The sequence below is a fragment of the Tribolium madens genome, unplaced genomic scaffold (genome assembly GCF_015345945.1).
Source record: "Tribolium madens isolate multiple individuals breed KSU strain unplaced genomic scaffold, Tmad_KSU_1.1 Scaffold_97;HRSCAF=244;Tcas5.2_LG3a, whole genome shotgun sequence".
NCBI classification, from domain to species: domain Eukaryota; kingdom Metazoa; phylum Arthropoda; class Insecta; order Coleoptera; family Tenebrionidae; genus Tribolium; species Tribolium madens.
The window spans coordinates 10,058,980-10,082,923 of record NW_025401069.1 but is presented as its reverse complement, the minus strand read 5'-3'; the positions used below and the strand labels follow the sequence as shown (position 1 = coordinate 10,082,923).

Genomic DNA, 23,944 nt, shown 5'->3' with positions numbered 1-23,944 from the left:
AACTCTCTCCTCATTTATAAGAAATGATTTATGTTAGACAACTTGTACTTAAAGTTTAACATTTAATATCAAGCTTTTTTAAACAACAAACTGTCACAGATGTGAAGAAAATTAAAAAAAATTTCCGACGACCTTACATATCTTTCTGCATTATCCTGGACCGAAATTTAACTCGAAAACTTTCGGCTATAAAAAGTGCAATTTAGGTCTTCATATTGTACGTGCGAGTTATCCGGATGTCCTTTGGTCTAGAGATTGTGGTTATATATTTTCATGCAAAAACTTTCACTGAAGCGTTTTATTCAAAACAGGGCGTGGGAACTGTACCTCTTTGAGTTTTACTCGATCTATGCGATTTATCAAAATGGAAAATATTTATTGGATCTTTAGTTTCAGGTCATAGATTTTCAGGAAATTGATTCGGAGAGTTCTGAAACGTCAAGTGACAGCCAATTTATAATTTTTGAGTGGAAAATTTTATTCAGAGCTTTATCTGCAATTCACATTTTTTATTTATTCAGTTATGACTAGTCGACAGCAAGTTGTATTGATATGTGTTTAATGAACCGATGGAATTACTCAAAATTTGTGCATAGTTAAAAAATATTAAAATCAAATGGTCAAAAATACATTTATTGATTTTGTTCCAGGTAAGAGGATGGCTTTTTCTGCGATGGCTGACTCTCAGTTCGTAGGTATTTAGTATGTAAGCTTCTTTGTTGGATGTGCAATCGATTGCATTTTTCAATTAGCATTTCTAAAGTTCAGTCCACACCTGACGACAAGTCGAGTCTTTGATCCGTTCACTCGAACTGTAAAGGTTTGATTCGATTAGGATCGTGTTAGACCCTCCACTTTATGTCTGCCGATGTGCGAGTGGTTTTTTTGTTTCGTGGTGAATTAACAGGACCTTATCCTTTCGACCAAAGTCCTGCGGCACGAAGAATGTTACTGTCAATGCGGCGTCTTGCGCCACCCGCAAAGTTCGTGATTCTTATTTATGAGGCAAGCAGTAACCAGACACGCTTGTCGTGAGCTCGTGATGCCTTCAAGAGACTCCCGCTCCGAGCTATGGATGTGCTTTTCACTGCCAATAGACAAACAGAATTACTGCACTCGAACACTTAATTAGATTCATTTACGGTCTAACGTGGAAGTTCATCTTCACGTACACATAACATGGCTGTAATCAAGATAAATTCCGAGTGGATTTTTATTTATGATGCAATTTGTCGCGGTGCAATTCACTAAGTCAGATACATTGTTCAAATTCAATTTAGATAATCGAGACGTGTTTTGCTCTAGAATCGTTGCATCCATAACTGAAGGAGATGCCAATTTCTTTTCTTCACGGTCACCGGAAAACTTTCACTAGTGCGCGTATTTGTAGAAAGCATGCGTTTGGCCATACATGGAAGTTGGTAATTTGAGATAAACTTGAGTTATGTAATAGCTTAACCTCGTTTTCGGATTGTTTATGGAGGCGTGGTCAATGCCGTGACTGGACAACGACTTATTCATATCCTAAGAGAAACATGTGAGAAAGACTTTTTGCATGGTGTGAATGGACACAAAAGAAAAAACATGGTTCCATAAAGAGACAAGGGAAACTGTGTTACGTAGACAACAGGAACAAAACCGAAAAGCAAATTGTCGAGTGAGTATCGAGAAAAGTTTGTTCTCACGCTTTGGAAAAGACTTCAGGCGATTTGGAAGGAAAGTCAACTTGTGATATAGCGAGGAAATGATTTAAATAAATTGCTTAAGAAGAACGACCAAGGGTTTCTTGCTATTTTAAAATGAAATAAGAAATACGCATTTAGTAATTTTGCAATTTCAAGCTCCAGAAGTTTAAATTTTCTTAGCTCTCGATTTAAATGCAATTAATATTTTCAGAATCTATAACGATGCGCGATGGCTGCTGTAATCGATAAGTTCTTCATGCAAATTGATGCTTCAGATTTGATTTACGTCATAAATAAAACATATCTGGAATTACATTCGTAAAATATACAAAACATTCTAACATTTTGCTTGTTGTTTTACTTGAAGAACTTCTTGAAATGACAGGAAGCAAAATCGTTGACGTAGTTTGCTCGAAATTAATTACAAAGTTACTTAAATTGTAGCAAAATCTCGTTTTTCTTTATTGCCAACAGTCAGGCAACATCTGATAAGATCTGAGCCATTGATAATACGGTGCAGTAATTCGCTGAATTTTAATTAATTTAGCTTTTTACTGCTTTTTTATCTTCGTTTGTCCGAGTTTAGGGTTTCATTTTGTGCTTGAAACTATACATGCGAAATTTTAAACAGATCTTGACGTATCATGCGGTTTTATTCCGGACTAGATCAAATTAGATCATTGTTATTATTTTGGTTTCAGAATTTTAAAGTTAGTTTAATAAGTTGCTTAATTATTTTACCAAGTTAAAAAAAAATGTCGGTCGGTTTGGTAAAATGCTTTGTTACACAAGATTTAAGGCTATCTGAGAAGACAAAAGAGGTATTACTAACTTTCGTCTAATTATTCGGAGTGCTTGACTTGAGAACGATTATGCATGAAGCGGTATAATATCCGGTAAATTAGATTGAAAATCTAATTCGATGGCTATTTGTTTCATTATCGAAACACTCGGATGCTTTTAATATGAGATGTCGACAGATAATTGTACTCTCAGAGCGACCTAGACCTTTGCACGAATAGGAATTACTCTCTCAAAACTAATATCACTGAAAATTAGTATCGGAAAATCGTCAGGGGTTAAGTATCCATAACACCCATCGTTTGGCAAGAAAATGGCTAGATCGCAGCCGATAAATTTATTTAAATGCTATAAATGAGTATCGTGTATCGAGACGATACCTTTAACTACATAACGATAATGGCACTGATACCCTATTAGAGGAGCTGGAGCAATAACAGTAAATCAAAATGAAGTGCAATAAAGAATAATCGACGGTCCGTAACCGAGGGCTATACAGCTCTTTACTTTTGCCGATCAACTATTTAATTCGTTCGGGATCATCCCCAAGCGACTCACATTTTTTGCAAGTGTTTAGTAAGGCATAAAGTTTTCAATTGGCAGAGAACGGAACGAACGCTTCCTGGATCGATTGCGACAAATGGGTACTGAATTATATAATGAGTGTTTTAAAAGCTTCCCTTTGAAATAAGTCGAAAATGTATTCCTCGGTGGTGACCTCCGATAGTACAACAATATTTTGCGATTATTTAAAAGCCCATTAAGAGGCAAAAGCACGCCACGTGTATTTGCTCACCATGAGCAATATTTCTAAACAAGGAAAATAATCACAATCATCATGGTTACCGATTATGAAAATTTTCTAGAGCAGATTACAAAAATGTGATGTTTATCATTTTTTTATCTCAAAATGAGTGTGGACTATAAATACTCGGAAAAAAATCACTGAATCATCAAAATAATAATAGATTTTCGTGTGTGTGCTCAATATAAGTTCAGGAACCGAATTGTTATTTCCCCCTAGTCAGCACTTTGCTGGATAATTGAGCAATTGTTGATGGTGCATTGTGATAGGGTCCTTTCAGGAATATATCCCATACATATTTAATGGAGTTTCTACGGCAAGGGATTGCCGGTCAAGTTGAGTTTTATTTGTTTTTATTTATCTGTCGGAAGCACTTTTTTAAATTTATAATTAATTGCAGGATATTGTTTTATGTAAAATTTTAATGTCCGTGTAATTGTGTTAATACTGTTTAAGTTTATTTGTTTTGTTTAATTTAGTTTATTTGCTGATTAAATAATAATCATGTTAACTGTTTGATTCATAAATCTTTCGTTCTAGATCAAATATGCATGTCATGGTAAACATAATGTTATTACCTAATAAAAATAAATTGAAACCGTTGCATGAACGTTAAGATATTCTTTCACCCGAGAAGACTCGCGTGTGGTTTCGCTCAGTCGACTCGAGATAAGCCTCAGTGCCTCATATAACATAAAGTGTTAAATACCATATAATTTGTAACGTTATTGTCACACGGGATATACATATTTTGTAACCGAATTAATTTGGAATTTGATTATACTTTTTTTAATTTTGAGGAGAAGTTGGCATTAATTGTGCAAGGACAAACCTAGGTTGGGTAGTTTATCTCTAAGAGGATTATTTTTCTTAAAATGTAAATTGGTTGTTTATTTTCTTTGCGTCTAAACGGCAATTAAAGAAATTGCCTTCTTTATTTATCGACGTTATTACCGAAAAGTGGAAAATAGAGTAATATACATTAAAAAATTACGTCTTTTATTTTGATCACGTCGCCTTTTTTCTGTCCTTCCGACCGTGCTAATGTTTAGAGCCGTAATGGAAATAAATTTTCGTTTAATGCTTCTTCCAGGCGACTTTCATTCGAAACCCTCCGTCATGAAAAATGTATCGTTCTCGAACGTTTAAACGTCCCTTCGGTGTACCATAAACTGATCCCGGTGTTATTAGCGTCGACTACTAACGTCCTCCAAAACAGCACTTTGGCACACTTCACACGTTGCATCATCACAAAAGCCGATCATTAAAAGGCACACGCTACGCTTAACAGGAACAATCGTGAGAAAAATACTCCAAAGGATTAAAACGCTACGTCCTTGCGGTTGTAAACATGAATTAGTTACGCTTCCGCGAGTTCAAGAAAGTTACACGAAATAAAACAAACCGAATCTCAATTTGCACACAATTAGCCTCGAATCGGCCGAAGCAGAGGTGATCCTCGCGTTGCGTTCATTATTAGAAAATGCATCCATCTTTGGAGTCCGCTTTCATGATTTAAGAACGCACGTTCTGGTCGCTCATCGTGAAAAATGTTGTGAAACAGCAAAGCAACCTCAAAGGCACCAAACAAATAAGTGGAGAGGTCACGACACGAACAAGATAGATGGTAATGCAGTAAATTCCATTTAGAGTGAGCAGCAGCGTTTCTCACTGATGTGCAGTGATCCTAGACGGCTCCGGGGCGAGGCAGCGACCGTCAACTCCTCGCGATCGCTTCCTGGTCCCTCTCGGAACGTGCCAGAACATGTGTCGATGTCTCACGCAAAGAACGACTCCCGTTCATGTACATTCTACGACCACGGAGCGTAACCGAAGACCCGCTCCGGTTATTAAGTCCGATCGAATCCAATCCACTTATCAGCGTTTGCATTCGAAAGAGTTTCTTCGAGCAAGGGGCCGTTTTAATTGAATTCCAGGTGCAGAGCTTGTACATTTGAGCGGATTGTGTAACGTGTGTTAGTAATAGTACAAGTTACTCGAATTCCGAATTAATACCTCCACCGATCGGCCACTTCAATCAGCGAATTAGGTTAAGGGGGGTACTTCATCTCAATATAGTTAGCCGGTCGAGTTAATTACTGACAACTTCGTGCATACATTACGATCAGACTTGGAATTCAATACGATATATCGACATGCTTGCCAGATGTTTGGAGGATTTATTAGGGAATGACGTGGAAATCTTGGCATGTGGAATCTAGACAACAGATGGAGCGAATGGGAAAATTCGAGTGATAATGGTGATGTTCTATGGTGGCCGAGGGAAAGAAATACAACAATCTATAAGTTTAAGAAGGAATTAAAAAAAGAAGATCTTTTTAGAAAAGAAAATTACGAGTACATATGACCTAACCCATTTTCTCCTCGATAAATTTTTGATATACATTGGCTCCAGACATCAACAGCTAGAGTTGATAGTTTTTTCTCAAAATATAATAACTCATCCAAGGCAAAATAAAAGTTCACTGTGGGATTTAACTATCTTCCTCGACAGACTGCTTATCATTTATCAAAATAGTTATTTATTGTTATTTTAAGACCGCAGCGCCGTTTATGACTTTTAAGATACATTTTATGTCTACTTAAAAGACTATTGTCAGCTTTAGTGTTGTGAAGTTCATTAAAATGTAATAAATTAATGAGTAGGATGGTAAAATAAAAAATCCAATTGAAGGTTACGGCATCAGGCTTGGGAAAACGCACTTTTACATAGTTGTACCTTTGAAACTAGATATCGAAAAATACCTGTTTGGGGTTTTACATGAAAGTCGGGTTTGTTTGCTACAATTCTCTAAGTTAGATATGATATATGCCGTTTTTGAACCGAATCACGTAATGGAGACCTTGTTTGTGTTTCTGAAACTGAACTTCTAGTCGACAAATAGTTCTTCCGCATTAGGTAATTACTTGTTACAATAGTGAGAATCTCGTTCTCGGTTTCCGACCGGATTTATTCGTGCAGAAAGTGGGTTTTGATAAAATGTGTTCTGATTTTTTTCCTAATATTTATAATTAATTATGCAAGTGAGAAACCGAAGCAAATAAGATTGTGGTTTGACTGGTGTTTTCTCTCGATACGTTTTGTATCATAACACTTTCTTTAAATTGTTGTATAATGGGGTCATGAAAATAGTTTGTTTGGCACTATCTTTTAAATTAACAAAAAAAAAATCGATATTTTGTTATGGTCAGTGAACTTCATCAAAGGTCGATAATTATGTACTTTATTTTTTCTTAACTAATTTTGTATGCAACGCCCATTAAACGTGACACCTGATCGCACGTATGATCATCGATTTCTTGTAGCTTTACGATCGAAAATGTCTGAATATTTGACGACTTTAAGTTAATGTTCGTGTAGGTGTTTATATTTATGCATATAAAGTTTTTCTGTAAGGTCATTCATTCGTAAATCTTGCTTTTCAATGGAAAGAATTATAAGTTATTATTTGGTTTTGAGAATTTGTTGAACTCTCCAAGAGTCTCCGATTCGGATATGGAGATTTGAATAAAATTTCCGTTAAATGAGTGAGCATTCTTGCCGGACATTTTGCTTTATCGGTTTATTTAGCATGTAAACAATGCTGCCAATTTAAAAACACCTACGTAGTTTGAAAGGAATTTTCGCAAATTATTTAATTGTAACACTGAATTTTGGATTAATTCATATAAACTCTAGTCGCTCATATTCCCGCATTATTTCTTCGAAACCGGTAGCATCTTTGAAGCCTTCTCGACCAACCAACTTTGGCGGTATAATAGCCTATCGACAATATGCCGGTCGGATTATGAAAGCCCCACAGTGGGCTTTTAGAGTTGCTCTTGAAATAGCCAAGACTTAATGAACACCGGATGGTTACAAAGTTTTAACATCTGGTAAATATATCCTAACTAACGCATCGGACTTGTTTTATCATTTTTTGTTTGTCTGTGCCATCTTAGACAAATTGATAACCGGAGGTAATTCCTGGCAGTGAAAATGCAACTGATTGTGAGACTTTTTACTAAAGAAAACTATAAAGCGAACTGCTGTTTGTAAAGCAGAACGTGCCTTCAAGCATTCAGTTCGCAAAGTGATGTGCTTCTTGATTGAAAACATTGCGATATTTTATCATGCACACAAAGAATATTATGGATAAAACCTATGCATATGAAATTAAGTGGATTAGGGAAAATAAAACGAATAAATCAAGAAAATAGATTCAGGTACGTTTAGGAGAACTCTTTCAAGATTATTTGCGACAAAGTGTGCACACTATGGTATGATTTATGACTCTGAGAGAATTTCGAATATAGCGTGCAATTTCCATAATCTGTTGTTATTTATGAATAATGACTCAAGTTGCACAATTTGAACTTATTCGTTGGCACGGTGAAATGTTGAGAGCACATTTTTTTGCAATTTTTTTGAAAATTTATCGGTAATAAAATTTCGTGTTGTATTGGCAATAAATATAGTGTTTTGTATTGATATTATCACTTTTATGATTGAACCCGGCGCATCCACCATTTTCGCTCTGTTTTTTCGCAGTTGTTTTTTACAATTATTTATCATATTTATTTTTATTGAATTTATTGAATGGCGAACAGTTTTGAAGTACAATAAATCGACGTTTTTGATGCAATGAAATGTGACAAGGTCACTGTAGGTATTTATCTCACCGGCGGAAAATTTCTCGAGAAGTTTTCCAACAGTGGGTTCTAATGTAGCAGACATGAATAACGACTCAACGTTCACACTAACTGTAAAAGAAACAATGTAAGATAAAGTGCTTTCGAGGCACGATCCTTTTTTCTAACGAGTGCAAGCAATTTGCTTGATAAAGTTAATGGGTGTTGGGACAAACGACAATTCAGATATTTTTCGGAATTAGTTCGGAAACCTTTTTTTTATTACATTACGAGCATCTGTTCAGATCATCAACATTCAAATTAAGGCTATCAAAGGCAGTCACGTTGCTTAAATCTGAACGTGGTTAGGAAAATTCGCAAAGATAGAAAGGAAGGGTCGTTTTATACGAGGGTTTTTATGCGCCCGGTAATAAACACACATGGAGGACATCGTACTATAAAGTTGCCGGGAAGGCCAATGCGCGGACTGAAATAATGTTTTTCTAGCTGAATGAGTTTTTTTGTAGGGCGTTTTTAACGATAAAGAACTTTAATTAATGTAGAATAACATTAGGCCTAAATCACACCAAATTAAATTTATCTGTGATATTCTTCTTTCATCATCTACTTCTCTATTCTCAAAGGGGCCTTATCAATGAATTCACGTTATCTATGAATCTTTCCCGTTAATTGCGACATTGTTAACTCAACTCGTCGCAATTTATTCGAACGTTCTTGCTCTCTAAATTCGTAGTAAACATGTCAGTTTTGGTAGTAAACGGGCCATATTGAATATAAAATGTGTCGACGCAAAACTCGACTCAAGCTCAATCAAGCACCGAAGGCTGAAGATTTCGCCACATTCACAGTTCGTTTGTTACACACGCATACATATGTGGCGAAGAATCGAGAAGAACATCCGAGGTGTACGTGTGCTCTGTATAGGCTTTTGGCGGAATAAAGTTCTAAATTGATGTCGTTGAGTTGGAATTGGTGATTGTGTTGAATAGTGTGTGGATTGTCATAATTTGAAGGAGGTTTTACGCGCCAACACTTTTTTAATTAATTAGATATTCTCTCATTTTTATCTTTACGTACTAAAATTAGCAACTTATCTTTTTATTTGGCCCTTATTTTTTTCTTTCGTAGATAAAAAGTGAAGTTTAAACATTTATCAGCCAAAACTGGGGCGCAATAATTGCATCTAAATTAGTCGATGAATTTTTAATGTCTGGATGACAGCGAGAGACGGACACATTATTCTTTTAGAAGCTGTTCTATGTGTGATAATCACAATTTTGGAAGTCACATTTTGTTTGTAATTTTGAATAAACAATTCCTTTAAATATTTTCTTTTTTTATAAAATAAAAAAAATGATACGAGCATATAACATTCTATTTTTGAACTATATTTATACAAGTATTCGTTTTAAATCGAAGCTTTGAGATTGCTCGGACGGGAAACGTGGGTTTCAGCGAATAATACTCTTGTGTGTAAATGCCTTAATTAAGGTTATAATGTTTGGAAGTCTCGTGCAGCAGCCACCTATTAGCTTCAAGATAATGTCTTCATTTCGTAGTGTTATATTTGTAGTAGAGCACATAAGGGTCCGTTGTTTTGACGGTGTTTCTCATTTAAAAGCCTGTTTGCATGCGACGATGAATATGCCGAATGGGCCGTAGCGGGCGAAAGAAGCAGTTAGGAAGCTTTTTATTAACTTGACAGTGACAATGCGTATTTCAACCTGGAGATTTGATAAAACTTGAAACTGCGTTTCAAGGGAAAAAGCTTAATGTCGAAATGTTACCGACTTTATCTATCAAACTGGTTACATCATCATATTACAAGCTTCGGGGAAGTAATTGGGGACAGTTTTTTATCAAGGCTTAAACTGCAGAACTATCCACTTTAGCATCAATTACTCGTTGGGAAATTTAACGTAACAACGTTACAAAAGGGTTTGTAAATAGATAGCGAGGTTTTTTATCGTTGGAGTGAAGTTAGACAAAGTTCTAGAGTGTTTTAGTGTATATCATTAATGATTAGAACAAACAAGCGAGCTCGGCTCATTAATACTGACTTGTTAATTCAGTAGAGTTTCGTGCTACTGAAGAAAATATAACAAGCCACAAACAAAGGAAACTGCTTTACTTCCGTTTATAACGATGGTATTGACTTAAATAATCAAATTAGTTTGGTAGTCTTTAGAGAGGAATGTCGGCACATAAAAGGGTTCAATTTTCTACTTGTCTTTGTGTAACAATAGATAGTTTTTAGACGGGGACACTGTTGTCTTGTTGGCCTAATTTATGATTGTCGTTTTGCTCGTTTGTAAATGTTTTGTTCTGTTTTCTGTGGTTTGTAACAGTGATGAGGGTTCTTGTATAATTTTTTAACTTGAAACAGTTGGGAATAGATTCAATTATCTTGTAGTAAATACAAAACGAGTCGTTAGAATATTGTCATCAGGCAACTATTTGAAAAGGATTCCTGAACGAACAAACTTTTGTGTCAGTGGTCGAATCTAACTTTAACCTTTGTAGTTTTGTTGATTTCATGTCAACTTTCGTGGTCAGATCATTTTAAAACACACAAAGATCAATAAATATTTTGTTCGAAGAGACAATTTTAAGATGCACTTGTAGATTTGTTGTGAGTTTTGTTATCAGGTTCTAACAATGTTAGAGTGTAATCAAATAACGCCTCGTTACGAGAATATTGACAGTGATCACAAATAGAGGATTTTAAAAGCGGGAAAACGGTTTGTTTTAGTATCCAGAGCAAAATTGGCATTTTAATGATCTTTCTGTTCTGCGGTTGCCCCAACAAGTTTAGATCCCTGTAGACCCTCATGAATCTCTTCCTCAGACTACCTAATCCAACATCTTAACACAATTACTCTTCTATGGCCTACGAAATTTGTTGCATTAATACACAATCTCCATTGTTGACACTCCACCTTTCTTCCGACTCATTTACCGGGTTCTAGAATGCGTACAAAGGGTATTTTTAGATGTGTATAATCACGCATTTCCATTTTTAAAATGAAACGGGTGAAAATTTAATGAGTCATTTATGACCATAGTAGATAATATTTTAAAACATGCAACTAGCGGAAGTCCGACAGCTGCATTCCATAAAACACAATGTCAGAAATTAGTTTTCTTTTAAATGGTGATATTATAAAGTTCAAGTTACTATATACCGAGATACAGTTGGAAAGTAATTTTCTTAAATGCATTGTCGAGAGGATCAAAGGAGTTGAAGTAAATCTCAAATATTGGAGTAGGAGTACAATACACCTTTCTAGGCGAAATGTGGGTCAGGTGTTGATCAAGTTGCTGAATAAGTTGTGTTAAAACTTGGTGCTCTGTGTTGCTGAATTATTAAGGGTCGAAACGACACGTGAATTTTGATGAAGGTTTGTATCTTCACCGGACGTAAAATTATTATTGGCTGAATGAAGGTCGTAGTGATCTGTCACGGTCCCGTTTTTAATAAATAGGGTAAACAATAGGTTCGAGCACGTATTTAAAATAAGAGTTGCGAGGCGCAGGTCAGGCCTCGGTCCGGGTACGGCGAACCCGCGTCTACCAGTTGAGAGCCAGTCGTCACGACGCCTCTTCCGATCAGCAGCAGGCGGGATGACACACGTTTATCATGTCCAATTGCTGCTATACATGTGCAGCTGGCACGACAAGACGGTCTCGTCGTCGCACTCGTAGTAAAATCGGCACAAAGAAATCGACGGTAATAAAGCTACTTGTGATCAGTTCGTATCTTTCGAAGAAGTGATCGTTGTTGAGTTTCAATAAATTAAAATGATAAAAGTGTTGGTGCTGCAGTTGTTGAACTTGTTAGAGTAACCTTGTTGAAGCTAAGATAGATTTTATTCAAATTTTATTAGTGCTTACTTCCAGTGTGACTTTTAAGTAAAATTTTCTAGAAGCATCGAATTAGCGACACAAAGCAGCATTCTAAATGAAATCTAGTCGAGCAACGCACTCTGGTTACGTGCGCTACTTAGTCTTAGTGTAAATAAGCAAAAATTCGTTTTTGATCAAATTTCGAAAACGGTAAACTCGCCGAGAGATTTTCCAGAAGGCAGAAAGAATCGACCCAATCCCTCGAGTGTCGTTTCTCATCGTCATAACAATTTAGAAACGTCAAGCGACCTTCTGACCGTGATGAATCTGTCACTCTTGCAGATAATTGCACTCTGACGTCACTACCTAAATTCTCGATAGTGAAATATTATGAAGTGTCAAGTGTCGATGCGATGCACACTACAATATAGCGCCTCGTTATTATCGAATGTGGTGAATCGTATATCGCGATGAAACGACCCACTGAAATCGACTACTGATTCCGAGAAGATGATGGAGAGCCTCGAGGAAGTAGCCGCTCGCGAGGAAGCCGAAAGACAGCAAAGCCTCAGGGATTTGGAGCAACTGTACGAGTGGCTACAGCAATTTGAGGATCCTCCACCAACCCCGAGGCCTCCGCCGCCTCACCAGTTTCGGAACGGTGCGTAAAAATTGTGCGGCCTTTAAAATTTGTTTTTTATTTTAATGTATGCAAATCGGGGTTAGAAAAGCATTAATCAACTTGAGGCCAAAACCGCATGCAACAGCAGCTCTTAGTGCATTTGTTAAGTGTCGGTTATGTTACTCTAACATGTTACAACAGCTTTGGGGTTTGAAACAAACTTTTTGCGCGATTAGCAAACATTTGGTCTTGAGGGTGTTGCGTATTTTTTGGTCTTGTCAAATCGATCGGTATATATCGGTACATACCTCCTAGGGGAGTTTTCATAAGTTTGATTTATCGAAGTTAATGCAGAAATCCGTTTTTAATTAAATCGTTTGTTTTACAAGATAATTTAAAGTATGATTAATGGAATGTTTGATTTATATGAAGCAGAAAGTTGTACAGCTTATCTTGAGACGAGTAAATGGGAAAGTTTTCGCGCTATTGTTCGGTTTTGTTTAATCACGTACTATTTCAATTATCTCTGTTTATACTTAACTGGAGTTTATGTCAGTGGTAGAAAAATATTGGAAACGAATATGGAAACGAATAACACGATTAATTGAGTCATTGTACCGACGTCAACAATACAAAAACGAAGTGGACACATCAATTTTATGCAAATTCCGATATACACTTGTTCGATGAGATTTATTCCTGTTTTTCGGATTGTAAAGGTTTTTTCAGGACGAATTTAATTTATTGCGCGTTTACGTTAACATTTTTTTTTTATTGGCTACAAACTGATTTTAAAGCTAGCGTTTTTTTTAAATTAGTCACTTTCGACCTCGAATCATGGCAGATGTCAGAGCTGAGAGGAGTAGTTGTGCTGAACAATGGGCGACAAATTTAAAAGCATTGAGCTCTAAGTTATTGGGCTATTAGTTTATTCCGCATTGCAGGAGGTTCTGTTCATTGCAGATGCAGCAAGGACCAATCAGGATGAATAATGTTTATAAGCTTTCCTGTTGGATCAATTTTTTTATCAGCTTCGTTTACCGTCAAGGGTAATTTTCTGGTATGCAAATGCAGATGTAGTGGACCTGTAACCCAAGCTGGTTTCTAATTCAATTGTTTATTCTAATAGAGCGTCCAAGTGAGTAATCGTTTGGGTATAGGTCATTTCATTCAGCTACTGTTGAAATATGCATCATATTCTAAATTAGCTGCGGTTGACGCTGACGTATAAAGTTTTGACTGAATCAGAATCGCCAATCATCGAAATCAGAAAATCTCTAATTGCAATTAGTAAAATCGTACATATGGTGTATTGTTGGATATCATATTTGTAATGATGATAACAAAGTAAACTTGAGTTAAACTGAGCATCTTATCACGCGAGACTGGCGTCTGCATGTCTCTGATTAACGTTTAATTTGAATTAGTCCCTTTTGCATTGCGAAACTGAGAACAACAAGCAAGAGCCACTAAGGAGGCCCCTCAGCTTCGAGAAACATAACGAAAACAACGTCAAGTAACTTTTGCCGTGGTAATGTCGTATAGTTCTTACACGAGGTCCCTCGAGGACCATCTCGTCGTCCTTTTTCATCCTGGACGTCTTCCATGAAATATAAATTGAATCGGATATTTTTGGCTAAATTTACGCAACAACAGTCSATGATAATTTCGTATGTAGAGGGTGAGCTRAAGTCGATCATTCTCGGAGATATGTTGGCCTTTCTTCCGTTCTTTCACCGGAGAACATCACGAACTCTTGTTTTATCGTCTAGTTGGAACCGTACTTTAACCTATATATTCGGAGGCAAATTTGCGCAACAATGATAAGTGTTTTTATGGAGAAGAGGGATTTACCATCTCGTAAATGGGGAAACGMAGCGTTTTAACGACATCGGGAGGTTCAAATAAGCGGATTGAAGGTTGAAATGAGAACAACGTATTGTAGCGGAAAAACGAGAATGAGATAATTTTCGGCTTATTGCACTGTATATTTTTTTGACTCCGACAAAGATAAATATCGTTGATTATAAAAGCAATCTGGAGTTGGGTAAATCGAATCTAGATTTTTTCCCGCATAATGGAATCYGAAACAGACGTAGTCGCGAGAAAAGATTAAAATATCCAATTTATCCAGATGAAATGGCAAATAGTGGACGGGTTTTATCTAAATGAGATTTCTAATTCATCATCGGCGAAAAAATTGCGCTCAGAGCAAACGAACGTTCAATTTCCCGTTTCGGGTGGAAAACTAGAGGCGAACACGCGCACGCGGCTTGGATGATCTCAATACCTACAGAAATTATTCAATACCTGAATGGTCGAGATAAATACAATAAGTGATTGTATCGCAAACGTTACTAAATCATCGATGAAATGAAACCCAAACGATCGCAGGTAGAGGGTTTGATTTATATTTTAAATGGAGCCATCCAGAAATAGTACAAGCGACCCAGTTTCACGTGCTACTCGTTCATTCCAGGAAAACTCAGGAATTGCAACACATAAAGAGCATCATCTTTAACCTTCCAAAGGTTTCTACGCTTTTTGGTTATATGACCAAGAAGGTTCTGTTTTAAAGCTGTTATGGAAATACGGGGCGGCGAAATGGCCGTACATGATTTGTGGAAACGAACATTATGCTAGAAGAAGTGATTTGTATTAATAGTTCTGAGAGGGTGCTTTAGACGAGGGTAATTACAAGAACTTATTGCAACTGATAATGCTTTGAAATTATAACAATCTTTTTTTCACTAATAAAATAATTACGTACAACGCATTTTACCATGTACTTCGTCTGGTAAACCCGGAAATTTTGGGTGTTTAAGTTTTTTTTGGAAATTATTAAACAAAAACTTTTTTATAGCAAAATTAAACTAATGAATAGCTAATTAAAAATGCCTGATTTTAACATTTTTTCAAATTATAACTTCAATGTTCTATGGAACTTTTTAATTGTAGGACAACTTATAATCACAAACAATTTTTTTTTWATATAAATTCTTTACATAACCTTCCTACACAAATAAAAATGAAGAAATGTATCCGGAAACGTTTAACGTTTATTAATTATATAAAAAAAACTTATTACTTTATCTTTCAAAACTTTCATTTTAGTATAACAATATTTTTGCTAGAATTTACTTATTCTCTGAGCTTATAAGTATTTTCTGTAAACACCTGAAGCACATTTTGTTGGATTAAAGAAAATTATTGCTTTATCTGCAGTCGACAGAGTTTTATAGACATACGGCAGTCATTATTATTAGAAACTAATCAGTACTTTCATTAATTAATATTAATTTTTATAAGGGAAATGACAATTGATCACTTTTTAATGATTTTAAGCCATACTCTTCTGTCACCATTCGATACTTTCGAATCAGCCTGTATGTTTTAAGTTATACGTGGTTATTTGCTGAGAAAGTTTTTTAATTTTGTTTAACTGAATCAATAAAATAAGAAAGGTAGAAGAAACATGAATAATTTATCTTACATTTTTATTTTTAAAGATACAACTAAATTTGTAACAATTAGTGGAAGAAACTATTTAAATATTCTCATTTAATTTTCTCCCTAAGCTCCAGAAAACGTTTCTCTTTGTGAACTTTAACTTCTACTATAGTTTAGCTTTATCGTGCTCGTTAAAACACTCCAAACTTTGTGCATTTCAGACCGCAGATATCTTCTCCAATTTACAGGTGTTTCGTATTTTTCATTTTTTTTACGTGAAGGGAAAGAATAAATAACAAACCTGCTACAAATTTTTTGCTTTTATTACCTTGGCAACTTCAGGAGTGTCACAAAAGCGGTGTTTTTTCATTTTTTGCGGTGAAAAACGGAGAAAGATCATCAATCCTGGCACTCGGCTGTTGACGTAACTTCTCACAAAAGATTAAGGAATTATTTAAATAAACCTCAAGTCGGTGACTTTTCTTGTTATCCTCCTGTTTATCGTTGGGCACGAAATGACGTTTTTCATGAGTCGCATCCGCTACAAGTCGGCTTGTTTTCAGCGATAGTTTTTGTTAATGAACGTACAGTTTAACGTGTTATTTTCAGGGCATCCATCAATGTCGCTTCTCTCCTCGTACAAAAAGAGTTGAGTAAACGTCTGTGGAAAAAATCGTTTTCGTTGAGAAGAATGCAACGCGTTAAGATTAACAGCATCGGTTTAATAAACACCGATCAATTTGTCAGTTGTATTGAAAGCTCACGTTGAAAGTTTTAAGAGTGGATGTAGAAAAGCGGCGAGTGCCCTCGACGCGATAAATCATTCGTAAAAAAGTTACCGTCTTTCCGGGGGTTAAATACACTCAGATTTTATAATGGAGATTTTTGAATACGCGATATTTTTCCATGTCGTGCAGGATTTAAAATGAAATATCAAATACGCATTTGTGGGGCGAACTGAGTTATTTCATAAATCAGTCGGGGAGGGTAGAAACCGACAGAAAAATAGAAAAAATCTGATTAGACGATGATTTACGGTCACGGTGAATATCCGTGAGCAATTTGTAGTACTGGTGGCTTCCTGCAGGATCTCCGACATTATACACTGAACATGACTCTAAATTACGAACGGACCAAGTGATGTCATTGTGGCCGACTAATGGTGATTCAGTAGGGATGCGTTGTTTAACCTCTTTGACCCAAAGTGACCTCGCCAAATGGAGCAGGACGAAGCAGTGTCAATTGCATCGTTAAACACCAAAAATTCTATATCTTTCCGACTGCCAAGAGCAAAAATGGTCTCAATGTCGGATAAGCAATTATCGAAAAGCAACTACTTCTCCTTTATTGTTTATGAAACACGAACGAGTTTTCTCGACCACGTCAATTAATCGAAACTATTGTAAKGCTAGAAAATGTCACAAACTTGAAAGAAAATTCTCGCTAAATTTAACCCAAGTTATATTTAGGCACGACATCACGTACCCTTTTATTCAGTTTAATTACCTATTTGTTACCCGGACACCTGTGCAGTGAGGCTTCCGAGTTAATTGTGAATGTTTTATACTGACGTCTTGTGTGAGGTCTCCGGTTCTGTGTTTAATTAATAATATGTATTGCTAGTGTCGGATGCTTTTTAGCTTTGAGCAACAAGGTCTAATGGATTATATTTCCACACAATGACCAAGCGTACAAAGTAAACATGCGATTTAATGTCGGTTTCGGGTTATTAATGGAATTCACTAAAGGACTATTTTTACAAAACTGCCGTAATTATCTCTGAAAAACTGAAAATGATGGAGCAGTGATTCGAACTATATGTTATCAGTTATTCTGAAAAACGATGCTGTCAAAGCTGTGTATTAACTCCGGCTGATAATAGACCGCAAATCCTATCTAACATTTAAAATTCAATCAATATTTGAAAGCGTTCTCATCAGCGATTCGCTGAAATCACTTTTGTCCGGTCTTAATAACGTATTCAAAGCTTCGCTGAAGTGTTTCAAATAAATGATTTATTAAATCAGCTTTCAGCGTTTTCTTTTGCTTTTTAAAATGTTTCCAGGGACGCGTTTGTGTTATTGGCTAAGTTTACCTCGTTTAATTCTTTTTTCTTTCTTCTCAGCGGGAGTTAATTAAACAAGATGTTATAATTTAATTTCACCGGCAATTTGCTTTGATTGATGCTATGAATGTTTATTGACTGTTAAAATAACTTTTTATGTTTTAAAGCCTTGATGCGTGTCAGGTTGTCACGTCAAATATTGACCTATATGCGGTGTAATTGGAGCGCTTTGATAGAAGCCAAAATGCACAACAGGTCTAATTATCAAATGGAAACTCACTACAACCTTTCACCTTTAATCAGGATGACGATTTATCTCTCGACATCTGGAGAGAAGCGCAACGACTTCAAAGCACTGAAAATCCTTTTCAATTTATCAGACTGTTTTCAGAGGTTTCTTCTGAATATGATATTTTTWTACTRGTCCCAAATTTGAGAATAATTGATCTTTATTAAATAATTTCCGGTTTTGTGCCCAACACAAGATTGATTATAGAGGTTTACAAGGGCAGGTTGGTTATTGGGCACTCTTCTGGCCCACAATTTTGCGAGTAGACTGCGAAAACCATTATCTCTTTATCCATAGGGAGCCATCGTGACGTGTTTACAGGTCCGGAAAGGCGTCCCACTGGGACCGGACTGAAACTCATTTATTGGCTAAATTAATTCTAGTCTTTTAATGATTCTGGTTTTCGTACAAAAAATTCCACAAACTTAAAAACAAATCTGGATTCCGATGGCAAACACGAACGTTCCTCTTGTATCGAATCTTATTAACATATCACTTTGTGCGAGAGGAGTTCGTTGGTATTCACCGTGGGTCCATCCCTTAATGTACGAAAACTGTCGTGCCGCAACACCACGTGCATGACAGGAAAAATAAGGTCGCTACATGTCGACTCGAAGGATTGATTTTCTCCAATTTTCGTCATTTTAGTACCACCATCCGGAGGATTTTTCTGATTGATGGCTTCGCGTTGACGCATGCACGGTTTTAGTACATTTTATTCAAATTCCYGCTGTTTTACGATCGCAATGCTATCTTTCCTAAAAAAGGCTTTTGAGTTTTAAACCTTGTGGAGTACCCTTGAGAAATCCGATGTCGAACTCCTTCGGGATTTGCTCGGTTTATCCTAATTGGGATGAGTTCAACGCATAAAAGCAGGTGGATGAATTTTTATTCCGCGAAATTCTGATAGAAATAAATTAATGTGTCATCGGATGTCATAAATGTGCCGAGACGTGCATAAGAAATGCTGGATGAAACGAGATATTCATGTTACTCGACATCGTGGGATCGTCAATGAAAGTAAAAACACACCACACATACTTAATGGAAGTTGTATGGGCGGTTGAGACTAGCAGATAATTCTTATAGGTCATTTTCATTCTTCAGGCTTTTTAATGCAAAAAAATGTTCTCAATTTCAAAATGAATAGATTTTATCGTTGTTTACATCTGCAATAGGTGAAAGCAGTAGCCGATTTTTGCGGCTAATTTGTATATTTATATTCTGACAACATCTTAATTTGTTAAGTATTCCTCAGGTGCAGTTTTTTTTGACTTTTTTAGAGATAGGAGCTGTATGTAGGCGATGTTTAGAAATGTTAAGAGATTCTTAGATAAATCGCTTGTTAGTTTGATTTTTTCATCTATCCATAAATGAAAGTTGTCTACAATAGTGGAATGCGACTGTTTGTTACTTTTTCAAAGCATCATGCTTCTACTAATCAAGATAGTTTACAAGATAATACAAAAATGCTTTCACAGAACCAAATAAATGTTCAAATAATGTAAATTTATTGCTTTCTTTCCTTTTTTCGTAGCTGATAAATGAACAAACTAAAGACAGAATCTCATTAAGTGAAGATAATTTAGTAAAATTTTGTAAAAGCTTTTAAAAATGGCTAAACATTCTTTATTTACGTAAGTCTAAGTAACATTTCATTATTTACACAAGATTAGATTAAAGGGAAAGTATGGTTTTTCTACATTTGTTATGTTTAATTGTTTGGGATTGTTACACAATTTTCACACTTGAACTACATACGCAAGTGKAACAACATAAAACCATTAATGTTAGCTATAAAAGAATCTTAATTAAAAAAAAATGTTTTGTGATATTTATAGAATGATTCCTGTGAGATTTAGTGGTTTTTTCGTCTATATTTTACTAAAAATAAAGTAAAAGCTCTTATTTACAATATTTGGAATGGATAAATGCGAAGAATTACAGCAAGAGGAATTTCCATGTCGTCACTTTTTTGCAAGGATATATCTGCCTTATCTCATTATGGAATAACTGCCAAATGCCAGTTTCAAAAAGTAATGTAATAAAAATTCAACCACGGAGTGATCCAATAACTCGAACATTATCAAGAGATCTCTCAGAGTCGGTTTTAAAAAATTCGTTTGCTCTCGGAACTAAACGAGAATAATCTCATCGAGGATATTTCTTAGCGGGACTGTAAAAACCAGCGATTTAACTTTTAATCTGACTGGTTTTATAACACATAACTTTAAACGTTGGGAAAATTTAAAGAAAGCTTTAATTTTCCCGCGTATATTGTAAATTTATTCGAGGTCGTGATGCTTAATTACGCTCATAAATAAATATAAACGCCTACGTGAAATCGAAGCAAAGGGATGTGAATGAGCGTCCCATTTTCCGACAAAAGCGAGAATAGTATCGATTTGGACAGGATCCCGTTAAGTCGTTATATAAATGATACAAGATTATGCCAATAAATAACGAGATTATTAGCTTATTTCCCTTAGTTCGTGTAACGATTTTTCCGGAACCCTTTCTACGCCGAATCTAAGATGAATTTTGGAAGTGACATTCGAGACATTATAACCTCAATATAAATTCGGAATGATGCTCTTCCCGAACGATAGATCACGAGAAAATGTCTCGACGCGATCAATGTTCAATTTTAATTTGTTCTCGAACAGAATACTGAACACCTGAAAAACTTTTTAAATATTTCCGGATTGATCAAAGAACGTTGACCTGCACAAATCGGGTCAAAGTTGTTTTATTCAGTCTTCAACCCTCCTGATTAAGAGCGGACACTGAAACAGCTGTTTATCTCTAAACAACTCTAAAAGAGAAAAAAAACAAATCAATTACAGACACATGTACCACACATTGTGGATTAAATTTTCTGAATGAAGGTAATGAGACGAAATAAAAATGTCACCACTTGAGGAAAATAGCTAATTGTTTAAATTTTAAGCGGAAATGTGACCACACAGGACGCTTATTGTGGAAAATTAAATTTTCTCTAAATATATCGGATGACCTTTAGTTGTAATTGGTGTCCAGGGTCGGATATTCCAGACAAACAAGCAAGGGCCATAAAGTGCATTAGAACCCAACTTCTCTGTTTAAACAATTAAACTTTCAATAATTTATTGGCGATATAAATTAGAAGTTATCTCAGAAAAACAAACACTGTGAGAGTATTTGGAACGAAAGATTTATCTATCATCAAAATAAAAAAACAAAGAAATCATGACAGAAAAGAAAAATTGAAGTGAAGATTAGCATGAAGAGAATATCAAATTATCGAGTCGATTTTTTAACTATTTCGGGTTATGAAATAGGAATCTGAAAAGTTTGGCCCTTTTCCAGCTTTAATCTCGTAACATCAGCTGGAAAATGGATCTTGGCAGATTCGTTATTTGTCGACGATTAGGCGGCATAAGATAAATTACAATTTAATTAAAAAGTGCATAGGACGTTTTTTTTTGTTATATTTCCAGTCACTGATCAAAATTTTGGAAATGTAATACCTACTCGACCACCTTCCCGTTCTCCAGCATGATAGCTATTTCCGAATATAATTGAGTAAAGTATTCTAAATATCACCTCCAAAGCAAATAATTGAATGTGATCAAGCTCTTATCGAGGAATATCTTCTATCTTTATTTCAGTTTTCAATATTTAGGGAATTTCCGCGGTTGGAGCTTTAATTCGCACATTAGCAGTTATTAAACAAGCTTTCTAATGATCTAATCAGAGCATAAGATTGTTCCTTATGACTTCTTGCAGCTCAGAGGTTTCGTCACATTTCCTCTTGCAATTTGTATAATAACTCGAACGGATTTTCTCGTGTACGACAAACATTTTTCGGAGAGGGTTTGAATTACACCCACATCGCACACAGCCTTGTTATATCAGTCCGGAAGTTTAGAAAACAAAGTAGACAGTATGACGAGGTGGTGCCGGAACAAAAGTTCTAAAGGGAATTAGAGAAAATAGGAGGGCACCTGGTGTTGGCGGCGAAATTACGAAACTATAAACAACATCCTTAGAGCGAATACCATATTATATGTAGAGAGATGTCCCATTACTTACAACTCGCTCCGTTCCGGGGCGACTTCTTTTCTTCCGGAAAAATTATTTGTGTTTTTCCGGAAAATATGAAACAGTTTTCTTAATTAACCGACGGGGGCGGAAGGAAAGGCTGGTTTAGCTTGTCGTTTTTATGGGAAAATGTGCGAATAATCGCCTAGAAGCTATTTGCATGAATATTTCATTAAATAATAAATTGTTATTTACGTTGAATTTTTTTTATCGTGTTCACTTTTGACAGGGATAGAGGGGACGAAACGAACTTTAATGTGTTAAGTTTCCCAATGTGCATAAATCTAAAGGCACGGAATGACTTTTAATGAAGTTTGAATTGAAAATCCGGTCTATGGGTAGTTTTAGGTTCAGATTTAAGTGAACCAAGTTTTCGATTCATAAACTGTGGCCGTTCGGGGCTTGTTGTGGATCGTTACTTCGTTAACCACTACTGTCGAAGACATGCGATTTCATATGGACATTTATTTGATTTAAGCCCAGGGAAACCAATTTCCTCTATAGGCCTCCAAATGGACTTTGTCATTATTTTTGCTCCCAGGCAGTAAAGTAGAATTATATCGGTCCCTAGGAAAGTGAACGTTTAGGACCTTTACATTCATCACAAAAGTCAATTTTTAGAAAAATCGTAACTTTGTAAAAGTTGCAAAGATTTTAAATTCCGACAAGAAGCTTTAGTGGAATTTTAAGGAAACTAGAATCATGTTTACCTTAGAGGTAATAACAAATTTTACGACCTCATCTTCTAAATAAGACAAGGACATTTTCCATTTATACGTATGAGGAAACCTACAGTTCGCTAAGGTCAACAAACCAAAATTGTTTGTTATACTGCAGGAGGATTCTTATGGAATTTTTCATTGGTTGTCCTGATCCTTTCTATTGATTTAGTATAGTTAAAAATCCTTTGTTGGCAAGTTATTCTTGCGTAAAGGTTACCACACTTAACTAATTCCTGCGTAGGTTGTAGAGATTACTGATAAATTGCACAGAAGCATGTTCCGGTAATTTCGCCCATGAAAACGTTTCTTTCGAAAAATAATTACGCCGACAGTTTATTTAATCTCCGATATCCTCTTTCTGTTCTTTCTCCCGGTACTAAAAGCACCTTTTTCCTCATCCACTCAACTCGTTGTTTGCTTTCGAAGCGTCTTRGGCTCGTTTTCCAAGGTGTTACTTAACGACTTCGACACGTTTTCATATATTGCTCATTAAAAAAGATGCGGCCCGTAAAAGTTACGGCTTGTAAATGGCCGAATTGAAATCGTAAATTTCTCAGTTTGTTAAGGGTCGGTAGTTGGCGAACGTATTCATTGTAAACTTTTACAGCATTTTGACGTTTATGCGTTTTCTAGAACGCGAATTAAGACGTTATCCTTGTTGCACAACGGAAACGCCTATGCGGTTATCAAACTTCTTATTTATCTCTCTCGAGGAGCATTCACCCCTTGCAGAAAAGACGTGTTTTACCCAAATTCCTAGCCATAAATTTAATTTTGGTAACAATGTTAGAACAGTTCTTTTTGCCATTCTGTGCGCGTCTGACTATAGTGATGTTGCCGTGAATTATTAGCTGAGAAGAATACATGTGTGGGAGATTCACGAGATAATCCAAGCGGCTTCAATGTGATCATTTGTACTGGTT

General features: G+C 35.8%; 1 protein-coding gene across 16 annotated transcripts in view; it reads left to right on the top strand.

The window, feature by feature from the left end:
- LOC123015177 (disco-interacting protein 2) overlaps positions 1-23,944 on the top strand; it is a 77,927-nt gene that overhangs the window by 37,582 nt on the left and 16,401 nt on the right. For 2 of the 16 annotated variants that reach the window (XM_044414768.1, XM_044414766.1), the window contains exon 1: positions 11,548-12,451. The exons of 13 other annotated variants lie outside the window; for them this stretch is intronic. In XM_044414768.1, coding sequence (XP_044270703.1) covers positions 12,301-12,451 — 151 coding nt within the window. In that variant the 5' untranslated portion in view covers positions 11,548-12,300. Of the gene's footprint in view, positions 1-11,546; positions 12,452-23,944 lie in introns of those variants that run through there. One more of the 16 variants, XM_044414764.1, reaches the window with a different exon arrangement.